The sequence below is a fragment of the Struthio camelus genome, chromosome 20 (assembly GCF_040807025.1).
Source record: "Struthio camelus isolate bStrCam1 chromosome 20, bStrCam1.hap1, whole genome shotgun sequence".
NCBI classification, from domain to species: domain Eukaryota; kingdom Metazoa; phylum Chordata; class Aves; order Struthioniformes; family Struthionidae; genus Struthio; species Struthio camelus.
This window is the reverse complement of record NC_090961.1, coordinates 7,182,863-7,204,386: the sequence shown is the minus strand read 5'-3', so window position 1 is coordinate 7,204,386 and position 21,524 is coordinate 7,182,863. Positions and strand designations below refer to the sequence as shown.

General features: G+C 59.0%; 2 protein-coding genes across 2 annotated transcripts; one reads left to right on the top strand and one right to left on the bottom strand.

The window, feature by feature from the left end:
• The first annotated feature begins 1,140 nt into the window (after window positions 1-1,140).
• Window positions 1,141-3,776, top strand: ENDOG (endonuclease G). The gene is made up of 3 exons (XM_009685061.2): window positions 1,141-1,650; window positions 2,124-2,233; window positions 3,034-3,776. The coding sequence occupies exons 1-3, from the start codon at window positions 1,141-1,143 to the stop codon at window positions 3,317-3,319; spliced, it is 906 nt and encodes a 301-aa protein (XP_009683356.2). The 3' UTR covers window positions 3,320-3,776.
• Window positions 3,777-4,187: 411 nt separating this feature from the next.
• Window positions 4,188-20,166, bottom strand: LOC104150682 (uncharacterized). Its single transcript, XM_068915349.1, has 27 exons — window positions 20,027-20,166; window positions 18,557-18,689; window positions 16,124-16,182; window positions 15,033-15,183; window positions 14,440-14,589; window positions 13,974-14,060; window positions 13,748-13,876; window positions 13,409-13,529; window positions 12,728-12,804; window positions 12,501-12,590; window positions 12,153-12,339; window positions 11,987-12,063; window positions 11,805-11,891; window positions 11,360-11,420; window positions 11,042-11,083; window positions 9,755-9,921; window positions 9,628-9,670; window positions 9,263-9,385; window positions 8,779-8,938; window positions 8,080-8,169; window positions 7,683-7,732; window positions 7,314-7,444; window positions 6,800-6,872; window positions 6,317-6,415; window positions 5,456-5,558; window positions 4,699-4,846; window positions 4,188-4,588 (listed from the first exon to the last, which is right to left on the bottom strand). The coding sequence occupies exons 2-27, from the start codon at window positions 18,638-18,640 to the stop codon at window positions 4,496-4,498; spliced, it is 2,682 nt and encodes an 893-aa protein (XP_068771450.1). The 5' UTR covers window positions 18,641-18,689; window positions 20,027-20,166; the 3' UTR covers window positions 4,188-4,495.
• Between the last annotated feature and the right edge of the window lie 1,358 nt (window positions 20,167-21,524).

Here is a 21,524-nt window from a genome sequence, read left to right as displayed (position 1 = left end):
TTCCATCAATGAGTATCAGTGATTTTGTTTTAGCCTTGCACCTTTTAGCCTAAAATGCCCTTTCCCAGAAAAAGAGAGCATCAAATCTGGTGTTTTTTCAAAGTAACACTTTTTATGTTGGCTGGAAATAACTGTGTCAGAACATGGTATAGAGAACATTTCATCACTCAAACTCCTTCTTTTAGCCTTCTTTTTAAACACTATATATATATATATATATATATTATATATTTTTTTTTTTTGGAAAAGCTTCCTTTAGCTAAACCGGTGGCTTTGTGCAAATATCTCCTCTTGGTGATGTGACTCACCTTGTTGAGCTTGGAGTTAATGCTGCTACTCGTGATAACTACAGTATTTCTCAGTGCCCTCGTCGATAGTGACTGGGAGGAACCAAGAGACCTTGCACTAGTTGGCCGTCAGCAGAAGCACGCTGCGGCAGGTGAGAGCCCTGCAGTACCTTACAGGTTTGCACGCACGAGCTCCTCTCTTTCCACTGCCACCTCTTCTTTGGCACGGGTGTCATGTTTTGCTCGCCCTCGCTGAGCCCGCCTCTGCCTCGTCCTGCAGAGCCGCAGCGCAGGCTGGGACCGGGAAGCGTTGGGGGAGCGTTGGCTTTTCTCAAGGAATAACGCAAAGGTAACGGCGCAACTGTGAATCCTCTGACGGGGCGGGAGACCAGCGCAGAGCCCTGGCGCGGCCTGCGGCAGCTCCGATGCGAAGGGAGGGCGAGAGCTGGGCTGGGAGGGGGCCCTGCTGGCAGGGGGGCCCGCCCTAGCTGCTGAGGGCGGCCGGTGGCGGGCGCTCGGGCTGGGGCGAGCGTTGAGCCTCCGGCTGCAGGAGGGAACGAGCGGCCTGTGCTGGTTTATTAACTTCCTCTGCTCTTTATGTTTGTAACTGCTCCGATGAGCTTCAGTCACGTGACCCGTGGGCTCGTTTAACGCTGTTTTCTGATTTGTCCTAATAAAATGGTTTCTTTGCACACGGGCGTGGGAGATGTTTCCGTCCGGGAGCCGCCGGGCGGCCAGGCGCCCTCCAGCCCTTAAAGGGGCGATGCTCGGCGGTGGGCCCAGGCTGCTCCTGCGCCTGCGCGGACCCCGGCCTCGGCCCGCCCGTCCTGAGTCGCGTCGCGCCGGGGCGGCCATGGCGCGGGGCCGCTGGCTGCTGCCCGGGGCCTCGCTGGCCCTGGGCGCCGGGCTGGGCGCGGCCCTCACGGCGCGGGGGCAGCGCGGCGAGGCCGGCGGCGGCACGGGGCTGCTGGGCCGCCTGCCCGTGGTGCCCGCGCTGGCGGCCGCCGCCGGGCCGCCGCCGCCGCAGCCGGCCGGCTCGGGCCGCGCCGAGCTCGCCAAGTACGGGCTGCCGGGGCTGGCGCAGGTGCGGAGCCGCGAGTCCTACGTGCTGTGCTACGACCCGCGGAGCCGCAGCGCGCTCTGGGTCATCGAGCAGCTCAACCGCGACACGCTCAGCGGCGCCTCCGACCGCGCCGCCTGCGACTTCCAGGAGGACGACTCGGTGCACGAGTACCACCGCGCCACCAACGCCGACTACCGCGGCAGCGGCTTCGACCGCGGCCACCTGGCCGCCGCCGCCAACCACAAGTGGAGCCAGAAGGCCATGCGGGACACCTTCTACCTGAGCAACGTCGCCCCGCAGGTAGGGCCCCGCCGTCCCTGGCTGTACCTTGTCCGTGTGTTTGGCTCCGTAGCAGTTCAGACAAAGGGGGACTAAAGTGACTGAGTTCACTCGGGGGTGCTGTGTTTTGTGCTAAGCTGAGACGCTGATCCTGCAGACGCACCTGCCTGCACACCTCTCTCGCCATTAGAAAGACCCTGGTTTACTTCAGCACGGCACGTTGCAGGATTAAAGTTAAATACTCAGAGAGAGAGCTGCTCACAAAAATGAGGGCCTGAAATCTGTGGGGCTGGTCCTGGGGTGCAAACTAGGACCTCTCCTTACACAGCTCCCAGAGTGGAGATGACGGTCCTGGCCTCTTCTGTAAAGTGCTCAGGGCACTGCTGAGAGATGTAATGCAAAAATTGTGTGTTGTTATTAAGAAAACTTGGAACAATGAGGAAATCCCCTGGTGACTGACCTGCCTGTCTGCGATGTCCTGCTTGTGTTGCTAGGTTCCCCATTTAAACCAGAACGCCTGGAATAACCTGGAGAAGTACTGCAGAAGTTTGGCTAGGAAGAACAAGAACGTGTACGTCTGCACGGGTCCTCTTTTCCTGCCCAGGTAAATATGCAGGCCGTATTGGGACCGCGCTCAAGAGGTGCATCATGCCACAGAATGAAACAAGGCCGAGGGTTTGCAGTTTCCTGAGCGTGCCCCCCAACAGAAGTGATGTGCTCAGACCCAGTTCAGTAAGCGAGTCCAGCTGTGTGCAGAGGGCCTGTGGACAGGTACTTTCTTAGGGGTGGGATCAGTTTGCTTATTTCCAATGTAGTAGGTTATTTCAGGAGTAGGTAGTGGGACCTCTCCCAGGCAGAATTCAGCTCTGTGGCTCTTGTCTAGCTGCCGTAATTGAACTGTGGTATCTCTTCTAGTACTGCTTTCTTGAGATACAATGTAAGGCTTTTATTTGCAGTCTTTAGTAATCAATAAAGCGGTATTAGACTGCACATTAGCCTGCAGAGGCATTAGCCCTTTGCTGTAGTATAAAGCTTCTAGGTTTTATTTCGTAGTCTAGTTTTCCTCTTGAGAGCATAACTTTATTTGCAAGGATCATTCATAGCACTGTGAAGAGCAGTTTCCACAAGTTGAGATCTCTTCAGGAGCAGCAAACAGCTTGGGAAGGCCGTTAATTGAGGCAACGGAGAAGGGATTTGGAGGAGCAGATCCGATACGTTGCTCAACCTCACCAATTCCATAGCCTCTGCTTCAACAACGTGTTTACATCCCTACTGGAGATGCAGGGGTGCCCTCTGCCATGTTGGGAGGGGGACTCACTTAAGGGTGGTGATTGGGGGGGCTGAGAGGGTAGATGTGGAACCAGGCCAGGAGGTGACAGTAACAGGTCATTGCTGTTGGTGCAGGATGGAGGCAGATGGGAAGATGTACGTCAAATACCAGGTGATTGGGAAGAACAATGTGGCTGTCCCAACCCATTTCTTCAAGGTGCTCATCCTGGAGAAGGAGAGTGGAGAGATTGAGCTGCGCTCCTACGTGATGCCCAACAGCCCTGTGGATGAGAACATCCCCCTTGAACGATTCTTGGTTCCCATTGAGAGCATTGAGCGGGCCTCAGGGCTCCTATTTGTCCCTAACATCTTGAAGAGGACAAATAATTTAAAAGCCATCACAGCTGGGAACAAGCGTTGAACCCTGACTAAACAAATCAAGGCATCCTCTGGCAGGGACTGTGACAGCAGTAGTTAGCAGAAACATATTTCCTTGTGCAATTTTAAATGTGCAAAATTAAGAGTCAAATCAGTGCTTCTCTCTGCCCTTCCTCCAGTTTCATGCAATATTGAAATGGATGTGCGAGGCCAGTCTCTGGGGCAGGCCCTACAGGAGGCTCTTGAGCCCTTGACACCATCGTAGCATCTCCAGGATTTGCCCCTAAACTGCAGTACCAAGGATACCTCTGTAAAACGTTGAGGTGTGTGGCTCAGTAAGACACAAAGGGAAGTTGTTTAATTTCAGATATTTGGCAGGGAACGATAGGTGCAAAATCGGTACAGGGGAGATGGGGGAAACCCTTGCCTTTCTGTGGCCAAAGGATCATACACTGTTTTATTTCAGAAGATGGTTTTAGCAGTAAAGCTTTGAAAACTCAGGGTATTGACTGTTTCTTACCTGCTCTTACCAAAGCCCTGCGTGTCTAAAGAGTAAGGGGGAGGACAGAGCCAGCTTCTCCAGCTGTTTTCTTGTTTGATCTCAACTGTAAGTAGAGTTTAAGACCTCATAGTTAGAGCAAACTGTTACAAGATGCACTGATGTACTTTAGCTCTGAGGCCCAACTGAACCTCCAGCCCTTCCTGCTGTTGGAGGGAGGAAGCCTGTGAGTTAAAAGGGAGGCTGGGGACATCAGGCTAACTCTGGAACAGGAACAGGTTTCCTTATGCTGACTTAAGACTCTTAAGGCCTGAAGCCCACAAGGCTCCAGCGGCGCTGTGAGTGCAGGATTGCTGCAGACTGGGTGCTCGTCCTCTGTATCAAGATACTTGCACAGAGCCTTTGAAGCAGGTGAGTTTTGATACTATTTTATTCCCCACCCCCAGACATCTGAACTGAGTCTGCTGTCAGGCTTGTCCCATGCAGCCTGAGAAGAAGTAGCCAGCTGCGTTGCCTGGACCACGCGGGCAGGAAAGCTCAGACTTGCTGGTCCCAGCATAAACCAGCGCTTGGTCTAGCTGCACCGTCAGCTTTAGTCACATTGTGTCTTTAGCTTCCCCTAGGCTTGGCCCTGCCAGGCTCTTGGAGAGATTTGCCCAGTACCCGGCACTTGAATAGCAAAAGGCTCTTCCCTGAGCCAGTCCACAGCTGATGGCAGGGTCAGTGGTTCTCCTTCCCTTGGCTGTCACTAGGTGTCTTCACAGCCTCATCGATGTGGGGTCTCAGTGAAGACAAAGAGATCAGCAGTGCTTCCTGCAACAGACACACCTGCTTCCACACACCACTGCCAGAGGCAGAAGCGCAGCGCTGCTGCGTGCACACAGGCATCGCACCCCGCCACACCGTTAACTCGCCCGCCCTACCTCTGTCCTGATGGTTCGGCTGCCTTGGCTGGGACAAGTGTTCAGGTAGAAGTCAAACAAGACGCTTGGGTCAGTGACCTCCAGGTTTGGGTCTGCATCAACCCCAGCTTCCAAGCCCTGGAGACCTCCGAACACGACCAGGGCATGCCTAACGAAAAGCACGGGGGCAGGATTAGCGGGGAGACTGGCTCTCACCCCTGTCCCAAGGCAGAAACAGTAAGCTTAATATAGGAGAGCTTTTCACGTGCCTTGGACCTTCAAGTGTCTTAAGAATTTGCTTCACATTAGTATTTAACTTCTTCTGCAGACCCGCAAGAAACAGACACGTTTCTTGTGTTCAAGTAGGTATAGTCTGTGCTCAAGCTCCTCTACACCACTGAGGCAGGGAGCTGGGTCCTTTGCTGACAACTGCCCAATGCAGCAGCCTCCCTAACGAAGCTCTGCAGCACCTGGCCAGCACATCAGTCACTGCTACAAACTGAACTGGGGGGGGACCCACTCCAGAGAAACCAGCAAGAATTTGGCCTTGTCCTGGGGAACTTCCCCCGGCTTCTGCAATGCAGTGGAATGCCCATTAGTGCAAAAGGGACAGGAGAGTACAGCCAGGAGCCCGCATGCAAGTCTTGCGCTTGTACCTCAAACAGCCCCACCTAGGAGAGCAGCAAGGGCCCCGCGCAACTGTGACTGCAGGAGCCACGCTGCCATTGCACCAGACTCTGCTATGGGGAACGAGGGCCTAGGTGGGGGTGACACATACCTAAAGGAGGGGAGAGTAGCCTGGTCCACAGAGCTCCCCCGCTCTGAGGTCCCAATAGAGAGGTCGTAGCCTTCCTTAAAAGGGCACTCGGAGAAGACAGCACCTGGGAAACAAATGCAATGTGCAGTTATCTACATCATGCAGTTATCCACGTTGTGCCCTCACCCATGCTGCGGGCAATTGCAACACAGACAAGAAGGGTCTTGTGCGCAGTTTCAAAGGCTCCACAGATGAGCGGTAGCAGCAAAAAGGGAATCACTTTTCAGTGGTGCTAGTATATCAGAAAGCAGTAAATGCAGGACCGCCATCCTTCTTTTCTACATTATCCCCTAGCTACAGGGGTCTCCTAGGACCTGCAGTACCTTTTCCTCAAAGCTCAAACAGGCACCAGGAGCTGTCCTTCGGCTAAAGGAGAAGAAGGAGCGTCTGCGTTTGGCCTGTGGCTCAATACAGCACAGCAACACCTTTCTTCTTTAGCTAGATCTCTGTACAGTCTATGCCAAAGACCTTTAAATTTCAGAACTTAAGGTTTTCCTAGGAGGTCCAATCAACCAAAAGATAGTGGAAGAGGATTTTGCAGGGCTCTTGAGCTCATCTGCTTGCGTGGAGGTAAACAAGCAGGAGGCAGGTAAGAGGGAGGTGGAGACGAGATGGACGCTGATGAAGAGCACCGATTCTTGTCCGTGTTGCTACAATTGCTAGTAGCATTTGGAGCAAGGGTGAGTGGAGTTCCAGGACAGAGCACTGGTGGGTGACTGGGGTGATTCAGTCCCCAAATTTTATCCCTCAAATCGGTGTGGAAGCCCAGGCAGGGTGAGGCTGGCCTGTGCTGCTGGGCAGTGAACGCCTGAAAACACTTACTCAGGCAAGAGGCGAGGCGGACGCTGTAACCCCAGTACAAGCCTGACACTGTCCGAGGGTGATGTGAGGACACCACAGTGCCTTTTCGCACCTTACTGTCTGAAATGGAAACAAAGAGATTAATAACTCCTCGGGCTCTCCTAGTGAGAGCTGGGTTTGACCAGCCACATACTGAGATTTTTCCTGGGGCAAGGCCCTGACTCGATGCACAACCAAGAACCACCATCTTGAGCCCATTCTGGAAAGCGTGCAAGTGTGCTTGGGCTATTGTTAGTCAAAGAGCTGCCAACTCTTTCCAGTAAACTATGGAGGTGTGGTAAGGATGTCATTAAAACTGTGCGTGGGGTGAAGGGGCACAGGGAGCTGTTTAGTCTCTTAGTATCTTTAGTATCTTCAAGCATTAGTAATTTGAAGGCTATCACCTGAAAGGACCAACTCCTGCAGGAATGAAGTCTGCGGATGCTAACAGGAGCAGTGGATTACCTGGATTCTGGGGTTCCTCCAAGCGCACAGTGACTCGCAGACCAGGATCCAGCTGCCTGTCAATCCGCACCTCCTGCAGTAACAGTCACCAGCACTGTCAGGCAGCCTAAAGGTACTGGGGGAAGTGGGGAGAGAAGGGACCTCCCTGTGGGAGGCCCGTTCTGGCCTGGAGCTGGAAGCAGGAGCTCTGCGGTCATGGTCTGTGTGTTTTGGGCAGCACAGAGCAAGCTCACGATGGCTCAGATCAGCAGTTAGCTGGACAGTGAGTTTCCAAGACCGACTTTGCTGCCCAAAGGTTTACCTCTGGCAACGAACAATAGCGACGTACTGGAATGGGCAGGCCTGCTGGGACTTGACAGGGGAAGCTACGAATGTTAAGAAACCAGAAGGGAGGGGAAGGCAACAGCATTCAACCCCATCCCAGCCCACTATGAAATAGGGTCTTCAGAAACCTAGCGATACCCACCCTGCCTGCTTTGATTCTGCCAGAGAGACAGGGGACACGCAGACGTACCTTCCTCATCCCACAGTTAACAAAAGAGCCTCGGCCTGGCTTAGTTGGCCGGTCCAACACCACACCTTCTCGGTACTCTGAATCCTCGTCCACCCGCATGTGGTGGGGGCTGTCCAGGGGATTCAGCAGCCCTAGAACAGCACAGAAGAAAACAACAGCTGAGAACAGGACCCAAACTGAGGAAACACATGTAAGTGCAAACGCTCTACTGTTCTCTCCTCTCTGGTTCAGTGTACCAAGGCAGCTCAGCTTGTTTGCGCTCTTATGTGGGGAAAGGCTTTCCAACTTTGTGTATCACGCGCAAAGCAAGAGCGAGAGCTCAGGAAGGGGGGAGCGGACAGCTTGAGGTGGAGGCAATAGGATTCTTACCTGCAAACTGCAGATCCTCATGTTTTGGAAAAAAGGATTTCCTCAAGTACCTGTTAACAGGGAAGGGTCAAATGTGAAAACAGTTTCTAAGGAATTCAGGCTTCAATTTAACCCTTTACTGCCTCAAAGGAGCTGCATGTTCCTTTGCGTGCTTAGCTCCCTGATCTACCTCAAAGGCACCGAGCAGGTGGTATCCTGCATTCAGTGCTGCTCTTTCAGTTGAGGTCATAAACAAGTACATGTGAAACGATCAGATCCCATGTTCCTGCAGCATAGTGCGACATAAATAGAGTCTGGACCCTGCTTCTGTAACCTCTAGCATGAGATGCCCGTGGAAATGGGCTGGGAGCCAAATCTGATGCCAATCTGGTGCACAGCCTGATCACACTGAACTTACTGAGGGCACTCCAAGTACTGCAGGATCCGAGCCAGCTGCACGCAAGCCTTGCCTCTCTTCCCAATTCCTTCAAATTCCCCCTCCACGCTCCTGAAAGAAAGAGAACAGCCTGTGAACTTGGAATCCGAGAATAGCAGTATTCCCCCACTAGAAATAAATGGGTCCTCTTCTAAAAGGACTAGCTCCAGAGACATAGACTGGTAACAAAGGCAGAATTCCATATCTGACTTCAAGTCAAAGATCTTTCTCAGTTTTGTTTTATTTTTAGTCTTACTCTATTTGTCTTTGACACAGTCTGGTAGTTTGATGCTACAGAGATTGCCCAGGATTGCAGGGCTTGGCCAGTTAACACAGATGCAGGTCCAGGTGAAAAGCTGAACAGGAATTCGTCTTCTAGAAGGACATAGGCATGTCCCATCCATTCACAGCAAGACTTAAAAAGCGTGTAGGAGAACTTGATCTGCTGCTACTCTGTCCCCCCTGTACTGGGATAAACGACCCCGGTTTCCAAGGCAGTTAAGCTAGCAGCATCTTTGCTCAAGGGCACAGGGGTCGCTGTAATCCTAGCACTTATATGAGGGTCAAGCATTTGTTTGAGGTACATACAGTTTTTTCCAGATCTCAGCTTGAGGAAAAGACTGGAGAGACAGAAAACACTTCCAGAAAAGTTTTCTGGGGAACAAGGCAGCTCGTCCTTACTTTACATCTTCTCCGTGCTCATCAAATACTACAATCTCATCCACACAGAAGATGGCACAGGCCCGAGCAATCTGTCCAGCGAGGTATGTCCGCAGCTCCAGGGACTGGGCGTTGTTCAGGATAGAGCCTGGCAGGGCAACGCTCAGGGTGTAGTGGCGTCCTGGGGAACAGAAAGCAGTCAGAGAGCTACAGTTTGACAGCTCATCTCCCTTATTTTATTTTTTTCTCCGTTGGAAGAGCAACTTGTGTGTCTTAGGTTTTAACCACAGGCTTTCTGTTAATAAAAGTCTCTCTTGCAGTGCCCACTACATTGTGTTCATGCCTGTTGGCAATCGTAGATTTATCTATGCGAGATGCATGAAGCTGAGCCTCACCTTTCTTGCTGATACGTACAATTGTCACAAAGAACAGCGTTTTGACCTTTAACGACGGAGGTCTCCCTGCCCTTGCACTCAGGCCTCTCAGCAGGCGAGAGCAGCGTTACCTTTATCTTCCTTCTGCTCCTCTTCCTTTTCAGCTTGTTGTTTCTCTGCAAGCTCCTGCATCCTCTGCTTTTCCAGTTTCTTCAGTAGCTTTATTTCCTTCCATTTTTTCTTCTCCGCTTTCCCTGGAAGGGAGGAAAAGCCCCTCACTTTAAATACCGCGCTGCGAGGGCGGGGGGGGGGGGGCAGGGCGGACGCGGAAAGGGAGGAAGGGACGGGACGGGACGGCACGAAGGGCCGCGGTGGCGGCGCGGAGCGGACGGGACGGCTTCTCCCGGGCAGGGGGCGTTCACGGACCGGAACAACCGGCCCGGCCCCACCGGCTGCGCCCCCGCTCCCCGCCTCCCGCGCGAGGGCCCGGCCTTACGCTCCTGCTTCCAGCGCCGCCAGTCCACCTTCCTCTCCACGCCCTGTGGAGACAGCGACCGTTACCGGCGACCGTTACGGCGGGAGGCGCTGACGCACGCGCGCCCCCCCCGGCCCGCGCGCCCCACCTGCGCCTCCTTGGGCCGCTTCGCCGCGCCGCCCGCCATCACCGCGCCGCCCTCCCCGGCCACGCCCTCCCGCGGCGCTGATTGGGCGCATGGCGCGCCGACGTCAGGGTCACGTGCAGCGGCACGCGAGCCAATGGCCGGGCAGAGGGGGAGGTCTCCGCAGGCCGCTCAAGTGCCCCGCGCGGTCTGTCGAGCTAAGCAGGAGCTGCCCGGTTCCGCGGGGGAATGGGTGACCTGAGCGGCACGCGTGGGTTTTGGGGGAGGGGGCGGGAGCGGACGCGGGTGAACCCGCGGAGATCCGTGACAACGGCGGAAGGGCTTAAAATCCAGGCACCTATGTCCGATTTTAGGGCCGCCAGCACCGCGTGCACGGCGTAGGATCGGTGGGTGCGCTGTGCTCCTTGCAGGGTGTCTGTCTCGTGGCCTGGAGCGGGAGCTGACGCGCGCGGGGATGCTGCAATTAATCTTCATGCCAATAATCCACCCTCGTCAGCCACGCCATCGCGAGAGAGACGTTTATTCCTCAATAACTGAGATAATTCAACTCTAGTAATTTAATTGCTACAAACACTTATCGCTCCCCGTCACGCGTAACCCTCGCGCGGTTTAAGGTGCCGGTTTACGTTCTTGTCCAGGTTCAAAGCAAGAACGAGCTGTCGAAACGCTGCTCCCGGTGCGCGACCAGCCGCCGGCTCGGCGCGTGGGAGCGCGGCAGGGGCACGAGCAGAAGGAGCAGCCCCGAGCCGCTCGCCCTCGGCACAGCCCCGCCGCCCGCCTGCACCCTGCCCGTCTCCCCGTCCTCCCCGCCGCCGCGGACGCTCGGCAGCGGCCGGAAGGTTTCGCTTTGCTCTCTGGGGAACGTTTCCGAGTCCTGACGAAGCACCAGAGCCGGTTCAGGGGGTGCGCAGGGCAGCTTCAGCGGTAGCTCAAGCAGCTCCAGGCTGTTTCTGGAGGCTGGTTCCCCGGCGGGCAGCCAGCCACCAACTCTGCAGCGACCGTCCCCGGAGCCGCAACGGGAGAGGGCAGGAAAGATCCGTTCTGGCAAACGTCATCTCATCGGGCTCACGGTTTTGCGGATCACAGGACTCAACCCGCTGGCCGGGCGGCGATGCCGTGCCGTCCCGCGGGGCGCCTGGGCGCTCTCGGAAACGCCGTCCTGGCGGTGCGAGGCTGGGACCGTGGAGCAGGGCGAGCTGCGCTCATCCCCTCTGGCATCGCCTTGAAGGTCGGTCCCGAAACACCTTTCCCGAACGCCCCGGTGGAAAAGGCCCCAGGAGCCGTCCTTACCTTGCGTGGTGCCGGACGGGTCCCGGAGCGGATCGGCAAAGGCTTTAGGCGCGAGGAGCAGCGATATCAATTGCGGCCGGCGCACGCGGAGGCTCCCTCGTCCCCGGGAGCGGCACAACCGTTTCGCAGTGACGGAAAGCGTCCCCCAGGCCTGCGCCTGGCAAACCTCTTACCCGTCTGTCTGACGGAAAGCGTGGTTGAAAGCACAAAAAACAAGGATGACGCGGAGTTCGTAGGCAAGTGAAGGACCAGGAAGGAGAGCGGGACGTGGCAGGTGGGGTCGGAGGAGAGTCTGCATCTTCGGGGACCTTCAGGGACTGGTTTTCTCCCGTTTCCATTTTTGCAATATATCGTTTGCCGCCTTCAGGGTGGCTTCTTCCTAAACAAATACCGCAGGCCTGGTCAGCGGCTTCCAGCCAAGTCCCCTTCCCCTTGCTGCCCTCATCGTTTGTATAAATAGCCTATTTTTATCCCGAAACACCACAGACGCCCTGTGTTTGGGATGATACGGGCACGGCCCTCTCTGGAGCAGACGGCACCTGCTAGGCAGAGAAACGTTCATCTGAAAACTCCCTGCTCGGACCGAGAAATGAGGGACCGGGACGGGGCACGGGCTCGAACGCGTGTGTGTTCCCCTGCGGGAGGGGAGCGGGCCGGCCGGGCCCAGCTGCGAGGCCGTGCTTGCCCACCGAACGCCGTGAAAACAGCCCAACGGTTCCCCCCGGCCTCGCCGCCCGCTGCGCCACCGCCGTTGCTGCCTCACCTTGGCGAAGCAGAAGCGGATGAAGCAGCCACAGTCATTCTTGCGGGGCCCGGAGTAGAAAGTGGAGAGTGGGATGGCAGCGAGGCCCTGGCAAAGGGAAAGACGTGGCGCTGCCGTCGCTCCCGGCTGGCGGCCCTGGCGAGCCAGGATGGGGCGGACGCGGCCGGGAGGCGTTTGTTTACCTTGTTCTTGACCATCCACTTGGCGAACTGGCTGTCGTAGGGCTCGTCGGAGCCAGCGGCATCGGGGACGTCGGATTCTGGGCGAGAAGCACAGCGGCGCCGAGGCTGGGACGGCAGCCGGCACCCCGCCGAGCCCCGAACCCCGGGGGGCAGCCGAGCGACTCACTGAAGGCAGACACGTCCGCAACCAAGAAGTAGGTGCCCTCGGGGACGACAGGTTTCATGCTAGCGGCGTCCAGGCTCTGCACCAGCTGGTCTCTCTTCCCCTGCAGCTCCTGGGCCAGGCGGACGAAGTAACTGTCCGCTTTCCCTTGGCGCTCGAGCTCCCTCCGGAAACCCTGTGCCACGGCCTCCTGTGGGCAGAGAGGAGCTCGGAGCCCGGCGCCGGGGCGCTTGGTGGGCCAGGGGGTGGTGGAGGGCTGCCCCAAGCCCAGCTCGCTGCTTCCAAACGCGCCTGCTGGCACTGTACCGGGAACATACCCGGGGCAGGCCGGAGTCTCCCCGTCCTCTGTACCTGGGCGGCCGTGGCGCAATGGTACACGCTGTTCTGGTGCACGGTGTGCAGGTGCTGCAGCAGCCGGGGCGGCCCCACTGTCCAGCCGACCTGCCGCCGAGGACGAGGAGGAGGAAGGCGTTGAGTCTCCAGGTACCTGCTCGGGCTCAGCTGCTCGCTGGCGCCACGCTTTCGGCCGGCCCCTGGGGTGAAGCAGGGCCGGCGAGGCACTGCGCGACGGGACTCGCCTTCCATCCCGTGGCGCTGAAGGTTTTCCCTGCGCTGCCGATGCTGATGGTGCGGTCCCACATACCCGGCAAGCTGGCTGGTGGGGAAACAAGGGAGGAAAAAGCGATGGCAGAGCTGGCAGCATTTGCTTTCGTGCTGCGTTAATGCCGTGGCGGGAGCTCGTCGCCCACCACGTCCTTTGGCCTCTTTCGTTCACAGCATGGCTTTCACCCGAGCGGGCCTCAAAGCACATTGCCAGCAAGCAGCTCCCAGAGGTGCCAAGCACCATGGCCCTCCTGACTGTACCGCAGTCAGGAAGAACAAACCTCCGAAATCATGTTGAAATGGAGGTCCCCAAACCAGAGACACCCAGAAAAACATTTTTTTCAAACTATGGGCAAAAATCCAGTTTTGCTGGAGCCAAAGGGCTCCGCGCCCTGGATCACTCGCAGTGATGCCAGCTCTCTGTTTCCTCTCCCTGGCTCTGGAAATTGGGATTTGAGTTGAAGACCCGGGTTGGAGGCCAAGACAGCAGCAAAACACCTCTGAGGGCGATGCGTGCCCAGTGCAGCAGCGCGGCGGGGAGTCGGGCAGCAGCCCCTACCGTTGCTTCCCCGGCAGCAGGGGACGGCGAGGGGACAGGGACCCCCGGCAGGGTGTTGCACCCGGAGGAGCCACCCAGGCTCCTCGCGCAAGCGTACCGATGCGGACGTGCTCCTTCCCGTCGTAGACCAGCCACTCGTACACTTCGTCGCTGATGCACAGGGCGTCGTGCTTCACGCACAGCTCCGCGATGAGCTCCAGCTCCCCTCGGCTGAACACCTGCGCCAGGCGGGGGGATGCGGCAGGGAGGTGCGCGTGAGCCCCGGCCGCTCCAGCTGCCGAGCCGGCCAAAACCATCTCACGGGGCAAAGCCACTGCCCGATCGCAAGACCGGGCTTCCCGCCCCAGAAGAGGGAGCGCCGCGTGCCTCGTGCACCCACCGCCCGGTAGCGCCCCTGCTGCTTTTCGGCCCTGCACAGCAAGGCCAGATGCATTACCTTGCCCAGCGGGTTGTTGGGTGAGTTCAGGACGATGGCTTTAGTCCGTTCACCAAACTTCGAAGCCAGTTCGGCCGGGTCCAGCTGCCAGTCTGCGCTAGACATCAGTTTTCCAGCTTTCGGCGCTTTCTGGAGAGCACGGAGGGGAGGCGGCGAATTAGGCACCCTGCTCGGCTGTGCTGCTGCCCTGCTCCCCGCCTCGGCGCCTTCGCTCCGACCCGCTCACCGGTCTCAGCGGCACGAACACGGGCGTCCCACCAGCCATCTTCACCATCGGCTCGTAGCAGTCGAAGAAGGGCTCGATGATTATCACCTGGAAGAAAGAGGCATCTCAGCGCCCTCCTGGCCCCGCTCACGCCTGACGGGACGGCAGGGACAGGAAATGTTAAGCCCTGAATTACTGTAAAATGGAGATCCTGCATTGCCAGGGGACAGTAAGGGGGGAGAACGATATCGCTCAGGGCAAAAGGAGTTTTTTTGCCTTATGCAGCACTGAGAAAGTGCAGTAGTGCCCTGCAGTAGAGATGTTTTTTCTTCAGAAGCTCAAATACCTGAGGACGGGGATATGCCACATCTTTACTGCTCTGCAAAAGGGCCCTGAAAACCCGCCTGCAGCCCCAGGCAGAGCCGCAGGCAGGCAGGGCTCCCCCGGGCGAAGGCTGCCTGTGCAGCAAGCCCGAATCCTTGCCTACCTCATCGCCTTCGTCGACGAGGGCCTGGAAGCAGCAGAAAAGGGCCTGGTACGCCCCCACGGTCACCATCACGTTGGCCAGAGGGTCCAGCTCTCGCCCAAGCAGCTTCCCAAAAAACTGGGCTAGGATCTCCACCAGCGGAGGGTGGCCCTGGGGGGTGAGAGGGGGTGGCTGGGCTCGGAGCGCTGCAGAAGCCTCCGAAAAGGCGGACGAGCCCTTCGGAGGGGTTAGGGCACCGAGCGCCCCATCGGTGTGCGCCCCGGGTGTCCTCCAGCCCGGACACCTCCAGCACCTTGCAAAGCAAGGTGCTACTGCCCTGGCCTTGGGCAGCCTGGGGCTGGAAGCTCATGTGCTGGAAGCTGTGCACATGGGGCAGACGTTCCTGCCACCCTTTTCCAGCTCCCCATCCCCAGCAAAAGCAAATCGGGGCCAGTCCGCCCCCAAGGCAGAGCAGTCGGGGGGGGTCCCAGCTCGATGCCGCCCGAGTGCCCGGCCGTTTGCTCTGGGTGCGGGAGCTTGTGTCTGCCCTGCCCGTCCGACCGCAGGGCGAGCAGCCGCGGGGCAGCGCCTGGGAGCGGCGAGCGGCCACGCACAAAGGCTCGGGTGTACTGGTGCAGCATGGGGTCCTCCCCGCTGACGGCTCTCACGAACGCCTCCGTCAAGAAATCCGGCGGCGGAAAGTCGGGGAAGCCCTGGCCCAGGTTCACCGTGGAGTAGGTGGCAGCCAGTTTTACAAACTCCACCCTGGGGAGAGAAAAGGGCGAGAAAGCCGAGCGTTTGCAGAGGCTCCGGGCAGCGAGGCGGGTGCCTCTCCGCAGAGCCGTCCTGCCGTTTGCCAGTGGACAGGACCTGTCGGAGGAGCAGACCCCGAGGCAGGGCTGTTTTCTGACCCGTCCCCGGCGCTCGCACCGAGCACAGGTCGTTTCAGACCTGTTGCCATTCAAACAAGGGCAAAGCCCTGCTGCAGCAGGCGGTGGTTTTAACTTGTTTCCTAAGGAAATAGCGGTTGTGCTGCCTGCGCGTGTGGCCACACACCGGTTCTGATCGGACCGGGCAGAGGTCTCTGAGGTCTTAAAGCTCACTGCAAAAACGAGCAACCAGACGCTGTGCCGCTGCAGAGGGCAAGGCAGGCTGACCTCAGTGCTCGTCTCTCCCAGAGCCACCCATCGGCCGTTGGTAGCCCCAAACCAAGCACCCAGGGGGTTGGGGACAGCCTGTTTACACCTGTTCTTCCAAGCACACGGCGTTGCCCTGGCCCTGCTGTGCCCAGCAAGCGGAGTTAGCAGCATCCCTTTGTCTGGCTCGCGGCTTGCGACGCCCTAGGTCAGGCTTCGAGCAGACACCAGCGCGCTGCGACCTTTCCGCTCAGATCTGGGTGCTGCTGGGACGGGGCAGGCGGCCGGTCGGAGGCAGCGCAGTGCACTACCAGGCATCCCCGGCGGCTTTCCCGCGGCACGGCAAAGGGCACCACGCGGCGTGAAGCGTGAGCAGCCGGTACGGACAAGCCGCGCCAGGGTGAAGTCTCCCGGGACAATCGCCCTGCTAGGTTTCCTGAACGAATGCAAAGCGGCCACGAGACGGTGCTGCTGTGTGGCCACGGCGGTTTCTGTCTGCCATTAGGCTGCCTAAAACCACATATACGGCCAGGGTAAACCAGGGGCTGCCCGGCGGCAGGGCAACTCACCAGATATTCTTATCCACTCCCTCCAGCCTCCGAGCTTGCACCGGCCTTGACATTTTTGCCTGCAAAAAGAGAGAGAGAGAGAGAGTTTGAAGCTTTCGTTAGTGGCGAGAGGACCGTGTGCGAAGGGGACGTGGCCTCCCCGGGACTGTTTTTCCCCGGCCGCCTGGGAGGTGTGCCCGTTAGCGTCGCCGCGCGGGTCGTTGCTGTCCGGTCCTGGCGCAGCACCGCTGATGCAGCGGCTTCCGGGAGGAGCTTCGAGCGCTTTTCACAAAAGAGCAAAGAGACTAGAGCTGGCAGAAAAGGACATTTCATGTACGAGTTTCAGCAAGAATTTGGAAAACAGGAGAACAAAAGGAGCGTGCACGCTGTGTAGCTAGCAATGCCTTAAACCTCATTTTCAGTTGGCAGAAATCAGGTGCCAGGGTCAAAGGAGCTGAGCCAGGCTGTAACAGTCCACAGCTCCAGACCCCAGGCTTTCGCCTTCCCTAGCATCTCTTTTTTTCTCCCTCAGAAGGACCTGCTTGTTCTCTACAGACCACATCCCGTTTCTCTAAAAAAACAAACTTTTTTATTCCACGCTGCTCTGGTTTGCAGCAGAAGTAGAATTTGCTCCTTCGTCCTCCTGGTGCCCTTGGTGAAGTTGCTCAGGATCCTAAACTAAACGCTGGTCTCTGCTCCTAAAGTTCAGAGCGAAACCAGCCAGCGCCCGAGCGCAGGCAAGCGGGACGCAGCGAGAGTCCGCGGGTCGGCCGACGTCCGGGGACGCGGCGGTACTGTTGCCTGATGGGTGCCCAGCGCCCACGTGCACCACGGCTGGGAAGGGGCCGGAGAAGGACAGCAGGCAGCGTTCGGAGCAAACACCTCCTTCCAGGCAGAGCGGACACGCTGGGAGAAAGCACGAGTGCCTGATGGGGGATTTATCGTGAGGACGATGAAAACGGGCATTGCTGGCGGCAGAGGCAGGATTTAATAACTCGGCAGCTCGTGAGACAGGACAGCTAGGCGGTGAGGGGCCCGGAAACCAGGGGCAAGTGCTGGTAAGCCAGCGGGGGGGCTCGCGGGCCGTGTCACTGCCGCAACGAGCTGAGAAAACCAGCAGACGCCACACGTTTGAAAGGAGGAGAGGAGGGCACCTGACAGCGGCCGAGACGTGAAACGAGGAGCTGGGGTGTGAGGGGGAAAGCCCTGTGCTCTGCCGGCAGCTTGCCACGCCGCAGGGGTCAGAGGATAGAGGGTCTCCGCCGTCCGCAGGCTGGCCCGCGGCCTCGGGGCGCCCCGCTTACCTGCTCGCCCCCGTGGTTCCCGCTGGCCTGCACCAGCATTTGAGAAATGCCCTGCTGATATTTTGCTCCGAGGTCTTCAGCTTTCTCTCTCGCTAGGGGTTTTGCAGCGAGCGGCTGATGAGCGGCGCGTCCCCGCGTGCAGCGGTGGACTTGGAGCGGGGCCGCGGCACCGAGGGCAAGCAGGAGTCGCTGGCACCCGCGGGGATGGGGCAGCCCGCACCTCTCCCCCAGCCCCAACGTTTGCTCTCTCTGCCCAAGCTCAGGGATGCCGCGGTCAGCAGGACCCGGTGTCGAGGCTGATGTTGGTGCGCATAGAAGGGTTAATGATTTAGGAAGGATAAGAAAGTTGGAGGTTAAATATTAACAGCTCTAGCGTGCTGTCTTGTGAGGTTGCTGCTGGCCACAGGTCAAGGTGTCTTACAGCATCAACAAGCGTGCTGGGGTCAGCGGCAATAAGGTGCTTTAAGCCTAGAAATTCCTGGTTTTGAGGAAGGGCCCTGCCTACTCCAACCCTTTCCGGAAAGAAAATGACAAAAACTTTCCTCTGCTGACTCCCTCCAGTCCTGTCCTCGGCTGACGCTGGCTGCCGCGCAGCGCGCGGGGCCAGGGTGTCTCCGTGGGCAGTTGCCCCGTGGGCTGGAGGCAACACGGACTCGGGGCCGCGGCATCTCCGAACCCGCTCCAGCCCCTTCTGCTCCCCAGACCTGGCGTGTTTCTCCAGCGAGAGTTTGCCTGGCAGCCAGGCAAGACGGTTCGAGGGCTCACGGAGGAGCCTCCGCAGCTCCCCTCCACCACTGACTCCCCGCCGCGCGCGATTTCCTTGCTCTGCGTGTTGGAGGAGGGATGCTGCTATTTCCCAACCCAAGAAGCTTTAGTGGAAGAGACCTTTAGGTGAGGCAACCCCGAAAACAGTTAGTTTGTTTCCATATAAGAAATATTCTCCTGCTTATGAGACATTCCCTTTAAACAGGATACCTGGAAATAACCGAGCACAGAGGAGACGGCATCAGCGTGACTTTTCCTGCGGTGCCCCTCCGCCGAGGCTGCCTCCCTGGGCCCGGACTCGGCGCACCGAGCTCCCTGGGCTCAGCACCGCTAAAGCCTGAGCCAGGGACCAGGCTGAAGGCCAGAACCAGTCGCGTTTCAGTACCTTGCTGAAGTTCAAGCTGTGTCCGACACCGTTCGTCCTCTCCAGCAAGACGTGACGCAGAGACGGCCCCGCTCTCCGGAGCATGCCACGGCTCCTGCTGCCTCACTCCGACGGGCACGCACCTGCGTTTCCCCTGGACACAAAACAGCCGGGTGAGATAATCATTGCACAACTGCAGGCGCAAAGCAAAGGTTTGCGAAGGAACCCCGCGCGGGCTGCTCCCGAGCCTCGAAGCCGCGGTCCCCCGAGGCTGGCGGCCGCCATCCCCGGGAAGGCCGGGCCAAGGGGAAGGAATCGGAAAGAAGGAGGGACGAGACGCTCTGCGTGTCGTTACCGCGGTGTCGGACAGCGTCGGGACGGCGCGCGGTGCCCGTCACGCGCCGGGAGGCAGGATCACAAGGGGAGCCCCGGGTTCCCCCTAATTCCAGGCTCCCCCCTTTCCCTCTGCACCGGGGGAGCCGTACGCACACCTCCGGGGGCCGAATCTCCAAAATCCGCTTCCCATCCACCTTGATCCCCAGTGTTTCTCGCCCTTCCTCCCTCCGCAGCACCTTCAGCTTCCTCGTCCCCCAGAGATGTCCCCGGAGACACCCCGGCCCTTTGGCCGTCCCGCGCGGCGCAGCGGCTGCCCCCGGCCCCGACGCGGCCGACCAAACCGCCCTTTCGTCTTCCTTCGCGTTCGTAAGGATCAACAAATCAAAGCAACGGTCCCGCCGTTTTGGGGGCTCTCTGCCCCCCACCCCCAGCTGCTGGAGCTCCAGCCTGTTCGGTGGCACGTTTTATTCTGCTTAATTGGCTGTTTGCTTCCACTTCCAAAGGGACTTTGGTGTGTAGGTTTCGTTCAAGGCCCCAAATAAAGTGATTTCGGAGCCGGGTGCAGCCTTTCCCTCCCCCTCACGTCTCCTCATCTGTTCTGTGGCTCGAGCGCACGGTAGCAAAGCTAAAAGCTAACAAAACTTGGCTTGCTGCTTTGCTTGATACTTCAGCGAAGCAGGGCCGAGCGTGGAGGGCGCGTGCAGCTCTGCGTTGGCCGGACCCGGCCGCCAGACAGCACACGGCGGCAGCTTTGAAGCTGGCCGTGGCCCAGGCGAGTCGGCGTTACCGCCGGCCGCGCTTCCCGTCCTTGCAGGCGGCGAGGCCGAGCCGAAACGCTTTTGGGAAAGGCCGGCGAGGGAGCCCGGGGCCCGAGCCCGCTGAGGCTTTCGGCGGCGACAGCTGTAAGGTCACCTGGGGCGACGGTCGCTCGCCGCCCTCCAGGCCTGCGGGCCCCGGCGGCGTCGCCCCGTGCTCCCCGGCTCCCGCCAGCGGCTCCGGGACGAGGCGACGGCGGAGCGACGGCGTGCGTCCCCCTCGCCCCCCCTTCACCACCCTCCAACGCGAGGCCCGTCGCGCCGCGGGACGCGACTCGGCGGCCAGCGGGCGCCCCTCGGCCCGAAGCCTCGGCAGGCGAACGGCGCAAGCCCGACTTACGGCCCGCCGAGGCCGGTCTTGCTTCCGGCGGCCGAAGCCCGGGCCGAGCCGCCGGGGACCCCGGGGCGGCCGAAGGGCCGCGGCCGCAGCGCTGACTTCCTGGGAGGAGTCTGGGAGGCTGCGGGACGGCGGGAGCCGAGCTGCAACACTCGGACGAGGAGAACCGTACCGGGCAAAGGGCCGGCTGCGGCCGCTCTCCGGCGCGCCGGGGCGAGGAGGGGACAGCCCTGAAGCGAACGGCTGGAGCGTTTAGGAGCGGGGCGCTCTTCGGGGAGGGTCGGAGCCGGGGGCGGGGGGGGGTACCGGACTATTTTGGCTGCCCAAATATCCCAGTATCTGTTTCAGACGGAGGCTCGCAGCAGCGTAATTACAGCGCGCGAATGATTGCGGGTCGGCTGTAATTACTTTGGCAGTTCGCCGCCGAGAAAATCCCACCCCGCGGCTTCGGGGTGGTCAGGGACGGGACGGCAGGTACGCAAGGCGAAGGCACCCTCGTTCGGTTCGTCAGAGCTGGACGACCGGCACGGCGGCCTTCTCGCCGCTTCCCTTTGCCCTCGCGCGCTGCTGCCTCAGGCTCCCTCGGGGAGCGAGTAATTCCCCTCTGCCTCTCGCAGCAGGAAAAAACTGAGCCACGAGGAAAGGCAGCGGCCGACGTCCGCCGTGTCAAGGGCTGCCGGGTCCCGAGCCGCGGCATCCCCGCCGCTGACGCGGCCGGGGGGATTTCTGTGCAAGCAGGCGCAAACGCTTTTGCTTTTTAGGCATCTGTTTAATGCGAACGCCGAAATAAACACTCAGAAGGAAGACTCCCTCCCCCAGGCTTGCGCCAGCCGTGGTTGTTGTTTAACCCCGAGCTGAGCTGGCTTAACTTGCTAACCTGGCAGCGAAGCGACGGCGTCTGTCGAGTCAGGGCCTGAGCTGGCGGAGGGCAGGGTCCGAGGGCGAGGGCCGCTGCAAGGAAGCAGAGATGTGGGCAGAGACGAAGGGATGGGCAGGAAGGAGAGAGGGACGCCTTTGGTTCAGCCGGGGCCTGTAACGCCACCTTAGCGTCCCCTTGAAACGCGGCAGAAGGCTTTGCTGGGCGACGCGCGTGGGCCCGCTGGGAGGACGTGGGAAGGCAAGGGTGCTGTTTGACCTTCCCAAAGCGTGTACCATAAAACTCAAGGAAACTGAAGACCCTCCTTTTCTTCGGGTCACCTCGACTGAGAAAAAAAAAAAAAAAAAAATCTGGACACGAACAGTTCTTCCTCTTCTTAACGCTGTGTTTAAAGAAAAAAACCTGTAGCATGGACTGGTTGGTGCCCACAGCTGTGTCCTCGGGCAGGGGCGAGGGCGGTTGCCCTGCTGCGGGTCCCGCGCTGACGGCTGCAGCACGATGCCACGACCTGTAGCCTTCCTAGAAAGCCGCGGATACGCCTGCTTTACTATAGCTGGGAGCCCTGGTACGCACGAGTTAAAACTGGCTGCGCTTAACCACTCAGAGCTGCCTCTTGGACGCTAA

What these genes read in the sequence shown, in the direction of transcription:
- LOC104150682 (XM_068915349.1), bottom strand. Translation starts at nt 18,640, where the DNA reads ATGCTCCGGAGAGCGGGGCCGTCTCTGCGTCACGTCTTGCTGGAGAGG. An exon ending in TGCGGACGTGTCTGCCTTCA is followed by an intron (nt 12,064 to 12,152) that starts GTGAGTCGCTCG and finishes CTTCTCGCCCAG; the next exon opens with AATCCGACGTCCCCGATGCC. An exon ending in GCTACTCTCCCCTCCTTTAG is followed by an intron (nt 4,847 to 5,455) that starts GTATGTGTCACC and finishes GCTTTTCGTTAG; the next exon opens with GCATGCCCTGGTCGTGTTCG.
- ENDOG (XM_009685061.2), top strand. Translation starts at nt 1,141, where the DNA reads ATGGCGCGGGGCCGCTGGCTGCTGCCCGGGGCCTCGCTGGCCCTGGGC. An exon ending in TGAGCAACGTCGCCCCGCAG is followed by an intron (nt 1,651 to 2,123) that starts GTAGGGCCCCGC and finishes TTGTGTTGCTAG; the next exon opens with GTTCCCCATTTAAACCAGAA. An exon ending in GGTCCTCTTTTCCTGCCCAG is followed by an intron (nt 2,234 to 3,033) that starts GTAAATATGCAG and finishes CTGTTGGTGCAG; the next exon opens with GATGGAGGCAGATGGGAAGA.